This window comes from Canis lupus, chromosome 34 (assembly GCF_011100685.1).
Source record: "Canis lupus familiaris isolate Mischka breed German Shepherd chromosome 34, alternate assembly UU_Cfam_GSD_1.0, whole genome shotgun sequence".
NCBI classification, from domain to species: Eukaryota; Metazoa; Chordata; class Mammalia; order Carnivora; family Canidae; genus Canis; species Canis lupus.
In genome coordinates this window covers 18,518,402-18,528,613 of record NC_049255.1, presented here as the reverse complement: position 1 = coordinate 18,528,613, position 10,212 = coordinate 18,518,402, and the positions used below count along the sequence as shown (strand labels likewise).

Genomic DNA, 10,212 nt, shown 5'->3' with positions numbered 1-10,212 from the left:
GGGTCTGAGCAGTCGCCCCGCGGGCCGGGGGATCCCCAAGGGCTGACGAGGAGAGGGCCCTTCAGGAGGCCCCCACACGCCCGCACCCCAGCATCCCGGCTGGGGCAGGATGCAGACTGCCGCTCCTCCAGGGCTCCGGGGGCTACACCGTCGGCTGAACCCCCGGGGGCCAGGGCGGAGCCGGGCGGCCCAGGATCCCAGCGCTCTGCCGCCAGCGGCCTCCGGAAAGGGCTGTGCGGCCTAAGCTCGAGGGCGATTTCCACCCGGCGGGGGCTCGGCCCAGCTCGGGACCCGCCCCGGGGGGACCGGCTCCGACGGCGGCCTGCGTGATGGGGGCCGCCCCGGGCGGCAGGCTCGAGGCTTGGCTCTCCGGTCGGACCCTGCGGGCGCGCGGGGCAGGTTGGGGCGCTCTGAGGGAGGGAGGGTCAGGAAGCATTCGGGCGTACGCTCTGCAGGTTTGCCAGACGGCCTTTATTACATCGGAAAAGCAACACTAGGCACTAGATCTTGCAAAATATGTTCTGACCGACTCTAAACTTTCCGAAATTAAAAATGTGTAACCACTGTAAAGTTTTTCATGAACAAAAAAGTTAAATACAAATTTTCATATGCAAAATAGATTATTGTATAACTGGCAGCCTCAGAGCCATGTACTAAATTTTCTTCCAAATTTCAGTGGGGATGGAATGGGGGGGGGTGTAAATCCTAATGAGTACAAAACTTAATTTCGGCTTTATACATAGAAAAAAAAAAAAAAAACTTTGAGGAAAAATAGCTTTTAGGTTGAATAGTATCATCTGAAATCAGCAGCCCAGGCCAGCCCTGACAACTCTGAGGTTTAGACGCAACCAGATCTGGGATGAAAATGAAGATGTAGGGTTTACAGTTACTTCAAATCCAGTTTCAAGAGTAGCCAAGTCACCTCATTTCCAGAAAGAGCAGTCTCGCGGATGACCACTACACTCCTCTGAAGACACTTGGAGAGCCAGAGTTCCTGGGCGGCAGTTCCACGTGGCCCGGGGCCCATGCCAACGCTGTGGTGTCCGACTTCCTCAGAAAGGCAACCGGGCCCCCCACCGCGGCGCTTCTCGGCATTTGCAAGCCCCCAAAACCAGATCTCCAGCTTCCAGCCGGCAGCCTCTGCTCCAGCCTTAGAGAAGTGAATTACCACTGCCTTCCTCCCCCCACTGATTGCCCTCCTGGTCTTCAGCTGGGAGCGGAGCCTGATTGATATTCCTTTCAAAAATAAATAGTTCGAACAGGTAATTCAGAGTTAACTGTAAGAGCAGCAGCAGACAGCCACTGCCGGTTATGTTTGCAAATGAGTGAGCGAATGAACACGTGAACAAACACACAAAAAACAAATCGTAGAATAAATCCTGCATTTCCCACATTCATAGGGAAAAAAAAATCTTAAAAAAAAAAAAAAGTATGAATTAGCGTTTGTTCTTGTGTGGGTTGAACGATCCAGGCTGCGAGCAGGCACAGGCTCGCGCACGGCCGCGCAGAAGCCCCACACCACGTGGGGCCGGGGCAGGAGCGCCGGGGCGCGAGCTGCGGCTCAGTGCCTGCGAGACCAGAGCTGATGCAGGGACTTTTGAACCCACGATGCATGAGGTATATGGAAACATCCGTCCTCCGTGACAGGACCACCAGCAGCTCGAGGGACTGGGCGGGGCCTCCTCACAGCAACTGCTGATGAAGGATCTCCCACACCATCTTCTTCCGGAAAAGAGGCATCTGGTGCTGCAGGGGGTCCACAAACAACACACCATATGTTACACAGTGTCAACAACCCTTAGGTGTAATCCTCTAAATAAACTATGTCCTTTATATAAGCCTTGACTCTCTTATGTCATGATTCAGACTTAAAAACCATAGATAAGGAGGTTATAATGTTATTGTTATATTGTATGTGTCACAAGCGTTTTCACAGGTTAAGGAAAACCAAAGCAGGTTGCAGAATTATACAAGGGAATCCCTCAACTACCTTGTAACACAAAGACATGAACCAAAATGGAAACACCCAAGTGGTAGCATAACACGAAACTTTTCTACTTACATCTATTTTCAGAACATTCAAAAATGAACATATTTTGCTGTCTTTGAGAAAAACATGAACTCTATTTAAATAAAGGAAAATAACATTCAAAAATTTGTTTTACCAAATGTACACTGCCAATTCTGTTCAAATGGCAACTTCTGCCCTTCAAATCTCATGTCAGTAGATTGAAAGAGCAAATAACTCGTTATTTAGAAGCATCAAAGAATGAAACAGCTTTGCTTAATATATTATTCTGCTTTACGATAATCACGACAGCCAATTTTCAAAGCAACACACGAAACAAATCCAAAATTACCTGTAACTCAACTAGTTCTCTCTCTCTCTTTTTTTTTAACTAGTTATCTTTTTGATGAAATCAGAAGTTCACACCCTTGAGGTACTCCTGGCAACTCATTATAATAAGATGGATATACCACTTTGCTATAAACTAGTGATTTCCTACCTAGAGGGGCCTAAAAAGTCGTAACACATGAATATGTAAGTTATTTTAAATAGCTCAAAACATGTAGTAAAAAAAAAAACCACACATTTATTCTTAGTAAAACTAATGAAATTAACCAATACTAAGTGCCTTTATTTTAGACTAGAATTATAGTTCAGCATGAGAGGGAGACCTCGTTACTTCATGTTGCTTCAAAAGCTTGGAATATAGTTATTAGTCCTATTTGATAAGTACAATTTGGTGGACAGTGGACAGTATCTGTTCAAGTGAGGCCTGTTTAAGAAAAATATTTTTTAATTTAATTAATTAATTAATTAATTAATTTGATAGAGACAGCATGCACACATGAGCAGGGAGGAGTAGGAGAAGCAGGACTCAATCTCAGGACCCTGAGATCATAACCCGAGCTGAAAGCACACATTTAACTGAATGAACCACCCAGGCGCCCCAGAAAAATATATTTTAAAGTGAGTTGTGGGGCAGCCTGGGTGGCTCAGCGGTTTAGCACTGCCTTCAGCCCAGGGTGTGATCCTGGAGACCCGGGATCGAGTCCCACATTGGGCTCCCTGCATGGAGCCTGCTTCTCCCTCTGCCTGTGCCTCTGCCTCTCTCTCACTCTCGCTCTGTGTCTCTCATGAATGAATAAATAAAATCTTTTTTTAAAAAATTAAAAAGAAAAATAAAAAAAAAATTAAAAAGAAAAATAAATAAAGGGGGTTGTCCTCAGTTATAAAAAGGCTGAGAATCCACTATTACAAACATAAATTCTCAAAAGTTCCAACGCACTCAAATTCCCACTCAAATACAGTCCTGGAGAACTCTAAGTAGACAGCACAGAAGGGAAAGGCAGCACTTGCAGCTAGAGCTCAGACCTGTGGCTTAACTTCTTGCAAGGCCTGATCTCCCCAGGCTATTACATACTCTTACAGGCCTCTTCCTTTGTCCAGAAATACTCAGGAGCCAGTGAACACTAGAGTTTGGAGATGTGCAAATGGGCTCCCTAGTCACTAAAGAGGAGGAGCAACCTAAGGGCAGATGCAGGGACAAGCCCTGATCCTGGCGGAGTGAAGCCATAGCCAAGGGTCACAGCAGTTAACGGCACCACAGCTACCCTCCTATGACCTTACTGTGTGCCAGGCACTGGGAACACGCTCCATGTCTATCTTGTTCACTGCCAAGTAAGTGGGTGAGGAAGGGCTTCACTCACCTGAGTAAATGTGATAGGTTTGTCCCTAGAGATATAATCTGCATATTTACAAGTAAACATTCCACAATCACTCCCATTCAACTGTTGAGGAATCTCCTAAAATTACAAAAAAAAAAAAAAGAGGGGAGAAAGGGATAAAATGTCATCAAATACAAACTCCTTTGAGTTCTTATAAATAATTACCATGGATGAACAATATCTTAAAGGTACATGTTAAAGGTACACAAACACAGTCTTTATGCGGTATAAGAACCCTACCCATGACATGGAGTATGTGACCCCCACAGAAAATATTTTTCAGAAAGAAAAAGAAAAGTGAGAATTCCCTGTCTCCACTCTCATATTGGGAAACCAAACTGGAAGAAAGTTTATTACTTAAGTAACAGGAATTCTAGTCAGAATGGTTTCAGAAGCATTTTATAAATTTTAAAAAGGGCTAAGTGTGGCTCAATCAGAAACAGGCTTACAATACAACTAACCTATTTCCATAATGCAGGGTTTAGCTTCTCTTCTGGAGGCAGCAAAATAAGACCACAACTTTCAACCCCCACAGCTACAAGCAGGAGAAAGAAAAAAGCCTCTTGATAGGCTTTAACTAATCAGGATCTTGCTTTGATGGCTCAATTCTGTGCTGAGGCAAAAGCATAGCTTACTGCAAGCAGTGCTAAAGGCATCATAAACCGATCCCCATGAGCTAAATTCACACATTGCCCAGGCCTCTGCGGCCCTAATGTTGGCCAGCCCCAAACACATTTTGGCTGTTGGCTCTCTGGAGCACAAGATAGTAAGAATAAAAGACAGTCTGAATCCCCCGCTGGAAAACATTCTAGAGGACAATAGTTCAATTTTTATTCAAAGAAACACAGATGATTATTGTAAAAAAAAGAGAAAAGATTGTTTCAACATGCACAACACCCACACCTATGGTAGGTAGCTTGAACTTTTCTCCTGAGCACAGCATCTCTCAGTATGGAGACAGCTACAGACTCCAATGTACAAAGGAAGAGAATTTATTTTCTTTGTTACATCCCCACACCAGAACACTATATATTCATCCTAACAGACTCCTCTTGGTTTTGTGCTCTCCTCAGGAAATCTCAAAACTTAACCTTCTAATTATTCAACTTAGGAAAATCTCTTGGGTAAAGATAGGTGGGCCATTACACACGGGTGACGGCTGAGACTGAAATAGCTTACTTTAAAAAGGAAGCCATTAGGACTAAAAAATGTATGCATTCACAAGCCCTGAACAGCATTCAAATCTGGCAAGTAAAATACAAAACATGTTCACAAAGAGCATATTTGTCTCTTGAGGACCTGTGGCATGAGACCCTTAAGACCTAAAGAAACAAAATTCCCAGATAAGTAACAAGAACTTTAAATTTTCATTAGCACCAACCAAGAAAAATAGCTGACTTGAGTTTATTAGCTTTTTTGAGAAATATACTAGCATATAGTTAACATTTATAATTTATTTTTTTAAGGATTTATTTGAAAGAGAGACAGTGTGTGTGCATATGTGTGCATGCACACACACACACACACACACACACACACACGCATAAACAGGAAGAGGGGCAGAGAGGACAGAGAATCTTCAAGCAGATGCCCTGCTGGGTGTGATGCCTGATGCAGAGTCGATCTCACAACCCTGAGATCATGACCTGAGCCAAAATCAGAGTCGGATGCTTAACTGACTAAGCCACCCAGGTGCTCCAACATTCATGTTTTTTTTTTTTTTTTTAACATTCATGTTTAAACAAGAAATAAAGACTAAGTAGCAGATACCTTGATTAAATGAATTTCTAAAGATTTAGAAATAGATAATTCTTAAAACCAGCTTATGCATGCCTAAGGATAAGTAAGGGGAGGGAGGAAGCCAAGTCTACATAATATGTCACAGTCAGTAAATGCAACAAAACACTCCAAATAGCATCACTTACATGTGGCTTCATGCTGTAGTGGGTCCACTCTAAAAGATTCAGATCAATATTTCTTTTGGTCTTACTTTCATCCTGTAAATACTGACTAAAAAAACAAAGAAAGAATATATTGATGAATCCCTGTGGACACTTACCATTATGATTACAAAGGACATTACAAAGGACATTACAAAGGATGTTTAACAGGCAGGCTTTTCTCAAATCCATCTCTATTAGCTTTTTAAAAAACATGATTGCTTTTGATCTTTATTTTTTTTTCCTGCTTACTTACAAAAACTGTACATGCCTTAGAAAATTAAAATTTGTAAAATATAAAATGCATAATACCTCATAATAGCCACTCAGAATAACTATTAATATTTTACTGTGATTTCTTCTAGTTCTCCACTCCTTACACATAATTTAAAAACATACACTTTGGGATCCCTGGGTGGCGCAGCGGTTTAGCGCCTGCCTTTGGCCCAGGCGCGATCCTGGAGACCCGGGATCGAATCCCACATCGGGCTTCCGGTGCATGGAGCCTGCTTCTCCCTCTGCCTGTGTCTCTGCCTCTCTCTCTCTCTCTCTCTGTGTGACTATCATAAAAATAAAATAAAAATTAAAAAAAAAAAAACATACACTTTATTCTATTTTTAAAAGTACTTCATTTTACAACTTGCTTTTTCCCAGTTAAAAATAGATATAAAATGTGGAGCAATGTGTGAAATGGGTAAGAGATGAAGAGCACACTTACCATGATGCACACTGATACATAATATTCTATAATGGCTGAATCATTATACTGATATGTTGTACACCTGAAGCTAATGTAATACTGTATGTTAACTGTACTGGAAGTTAAAAAAAAAAGATCTAAAACAGAAAATACACTGGCGCCTGGGTGGTTCAGTTGGGTAAGTGTCTGCCTTCGGCTCAGGTTATGATCCCAGGGTTCTGGGATTGAGTCCCATATCAGGTTCCCCACAGGGAGCCTGCTTCTCCCTCTGCCTTTGTCTCTACTCTCTCTGTGTCTCTCATGAATAAATAAATAAAATATGTTATAAATAAATAAATAATAAAAAAATAAAAATAAAACAAAGTTCCTATAGTTGTGGTGAGTACAACATAACTAGAGAGTTGTCAAATTACTAATTTACATATCTGAAACTAATGTAACATTGTGTATCAACCATACTTCAATTAAAAATTAAAATAGAGGGCAGAGCTCAACATGGGGCTGGATCCTATGACCCTGAGATCACGACCTGAGCCGAAACCAAGTCAGACACCAACCAACTGAGCCACTAAGGTGCCCCTGATGGCTGATTTTCATTCATTCATTCATTCATTCATTCATTCATTCATTCATTCATTCATGATAGTCACAGAGAGAGAGAGAGAGAGAGAGGCAGGGACACAGGCAGAGGGAGAAGCAGACTCCATGCACCAGGAGCCTGACGTGGGATTAAATCCCGGGTCTCCAGGATCGCGCCCTGGGCCAAAGGCAGGCGCCAAACCGCTGCGCCACCCAGGGATCCCTGGCTGATTTTCTTAAGTGTGATAAGGACACTGTGATTACATAAGGAGGCCATAAGTAATATATACTTAAGTATTAAGAGTGATTTAATTTTATTGAGGTCTTCCAAGGGTTATCAAATTTAAGCCAGGCATCTCCATTCTCATCCTTCTCATCCTACCCTGCATATAAAGGAAACCAGCATCAGCGAAGCCAGGACTTAACACTCTCAGTGGGACCAATAACATCGTCCCTAGGGGGTGGAAATTCGTTCTTGGAAGGCAAGAATCCTAGATGTTTCAAAAAGGTTTGTAGCCCTCTAAACCCAACAAATAAAAAGTCTTATTCCTTAGCACTATTTTCTCTTGTCATGGAGAAATTAAATTTTTCTCTGGGGGTGGGGAGGTAATGATGCAAAAAAAGTCAAGAAAAGCTGAACTGGGAACATCAGGAAAGGAAGTAAGCCTTGGATACCCATGGAGAGAGAGGAAGAAAGAAAGAACAAAGAGTCAGTGTGACAGAAGTATGATTTTTGTGTATCCTTACACTTTGCTGTGTGATTTCAGTAATAATAGTGATTTTAGTGATAATATGTATGTGTATGTGGACATGTATGGATGTGTACACATTTCGCATACATCTTAAACGGAAAACACTAGAAGGAAATAACTGCTTTAATAAACAATCTGGTGTATTGTATGATTTTTTTTTAAACTTTCTTCTCTTTAAACTTTCTATTCAAGATAAATACCTGTAAAAAAGAATCTTTTACACTAAAATAGTACTGAGAAAGAGAGAATGGAACTAATTGTTGTTAATAAGTTTTCTTGTCATCCATTTAAAAGGTTCATATCCTTATAAAACTTATTCAAGTATCCTTACTAAAATTAAAAACGAGAACTCCCATTTGCTTCCAGTGAGCAGAGAGACTGCTCTTACTGAACTGCTTCTTCACTGTGAAATTCATATCACCACTTTACATAGCTCAGTTAAGCAGCTATGCTTGAAAAGCAGGTTTCTAGCAATTACTATTTGAAATATTGCCTATAAAGCATATATGCTTTAACTTAAAAGTTACCTCTTGGTTCTGAGATGAACCCAACTCTCTTGGAAAGCATAGAGACATGAGTGGGTTTAAGAATTCAAGGAATAAGACTCCCTAGCTAACAGTTCTTTAAAACATTCAGAATAATGTATCAATCCCAAAGAATCCTAATTCAAATTACAGCATCCTAATAAGACATATTTTACAATTACAATGCATGACAAACTTGTTTCCAGTGATGCTACTAAATAAAAGTGCTCGTTAAGATCAAATATTAGGTTCTTTATTGATAAGATGAGTTCAAGTCAATTCCTGAACAACTAGAAGGACATTCACTAAACATTACACTACCATCCACCAGAGCCTTCTAGGCTTAGATAGAAGACAGATCACCTAACAAGGGCACAATGATGCAGCAGTGAAGTTTTTCAGCCTTTACTTACAGGAGAATCTCACAGATCCTGTGGCCCTTTTGTCCCATAGAATCCAGATATTTAAGACACCTTTTTCTTAGGTCTATCACCTGTAATGGAAAAACATAACATCCAGAAACATCTTAACAGGAGAATTTTATTTCTAAAAGGAAAAGCAACTTTTAAAAAGTCAATACATGTACCAACATAAATGGATTTCTAAGACACATTTCTTCTAAAATATCACAGGTAATAAGAGCTTCATTTCTGTAAAAGTATGTACTTCTAGTCCTGGAGAAAAGCCTAGAAACTTACTCACCAAAACATTAGTGATCCTCTCAAAGTGATGAGCTTTTTTGGTTTTGTTTTTTAGTTTGTATCATACTTTACTCTTCTATAATAAATCTGTACCATCTTGTAAACAAAACTAAGGAAATCAAATAAAGAATTCATACGTGTACTAAAACTCTTTTCCTGTTTTCCTGTATGCCATCTAGCTTTCTAAGTTGTTCAACTCAAGAACCAAGAAGCGACTCTACAGAGTACACTTTTATATGTACTACTGGACTTTTAACTGGACAGAAAAGGATAGCCTTCATTATTCAAGAAAACAGCCATTATACAGACTCCAACAATTAACCCTCTCAACTCACCACGAGGCTCCAATGTACCTTCCGATGAATAGGAACCAGAATAAGTTCTTGTTCAAAGAGATTGACCCCTTTGGTCCATCTTTTCACTGCTTGGTAACCACCCGACTTTAATTTGGGATAGAAAAAGGTACTGAATGCATGAAGTGCTGGATACCCTTGTTTTTTGTTTCTTTCCACCAGAAGATTCATATAAAAATTAATGACCTGTAATACCAAGGGCGTAAACGTCAGAACATGGCAAGTACATTACCACAACTAAATTTCTACCTATCTGAATTAGGATGAAATAGAAGGTAAGGAGCTTCAGGAAAGGAAGGTACTAGAGATGGGGATGAAAGGACTGTTTATGGCAGGATATGGAAAATAAAGGATAATCAGGGCAAAATGCAAGGAATTAAGGAGTGAAACTGTACTTTTGAAGCATGTGAGCAAAAGAGCCAAGAGAAGAAATTCAAGGAAAAAGTCTGCAATAATGAAAAGGTGTATGTAACTATATCACATGAAAAAAACATGCAGAAATATTAACTAGAGTTTTACTACTTATAAATTTTATCATGTATAAAAAATATTAACTGGAAAAAATATACTTGAACATTAATATTTTATTTTTGAGTGGTGACACTTTAGAATATTTTTCTTTTACTTTTCCTGTACCTCCAAATTTTCTATCATAAATATATGACATTCATAATGTAAAACAAAAATACTAGTTTTATATGAATGTGTTTATACATCATCCATCTGGGGAGGGGAGGAGAAAGGAAGACAAAGGGGAAAATGCAGGGACTTTGGGGAGTTAAGGAAAGGACCAGTGAGAACATGTGCAAGAACTCAGAGCTAGTTTTAGCTAAATATATAAAGATACGAGATGACGATTAGGCAAATTTTTACCATTATCACTCAAAGAAAAAGACATATTTTTACATATACATGTATGTATAGTGATCAG

General features: G+C 40.2%; 1 protein-coding gene across 4 annotated transcripts in view; it reads right to left on the bottom strand.

Annotated features, from left to right (window-relative positions):
- Positions 1–450: 450 nt before the first annotated feature.
- SENP2 (SUMO specific peptidase 2) overlaps positions 451–10,212 on the bottom strand; it is a 31,999-nt gene continuing 22,237 nt past the window's right edge. For 3 of the 4 annotated variants that reach the window (XM_038583621.1, XM_038583619.1, XM_038583622.1), the window contains 5 exons: positions 9,264–9,467; positions 8,641–8,720; positions 5,658–5,742; positions 3,715–3,810; positions 451–1,746 (listed from right to left, as the gene is read on the bottom strand). In XM_038583621.1, the coding sequence (XP_038439549.1) occupies positions 1,684–1,746; positions 3,715–3,810; positions 5,658–5,742; positions 8,641–8,720; positions 9,264–9,467 (528 nt within the window). In that variant the 3' untranslated portion in view covers positions 451–1,683. Of the gene's footprint in view, positions 1,747–3,714; positions 3,811–3,901; positions 4,341–5,657; positions 5,743–8,640; positions 8,721–9,263; positions 9,468–10,212 lie in introns of those variants that run through there. The other variant, XM_038583620.1, reaches the window with a different exon arrangement.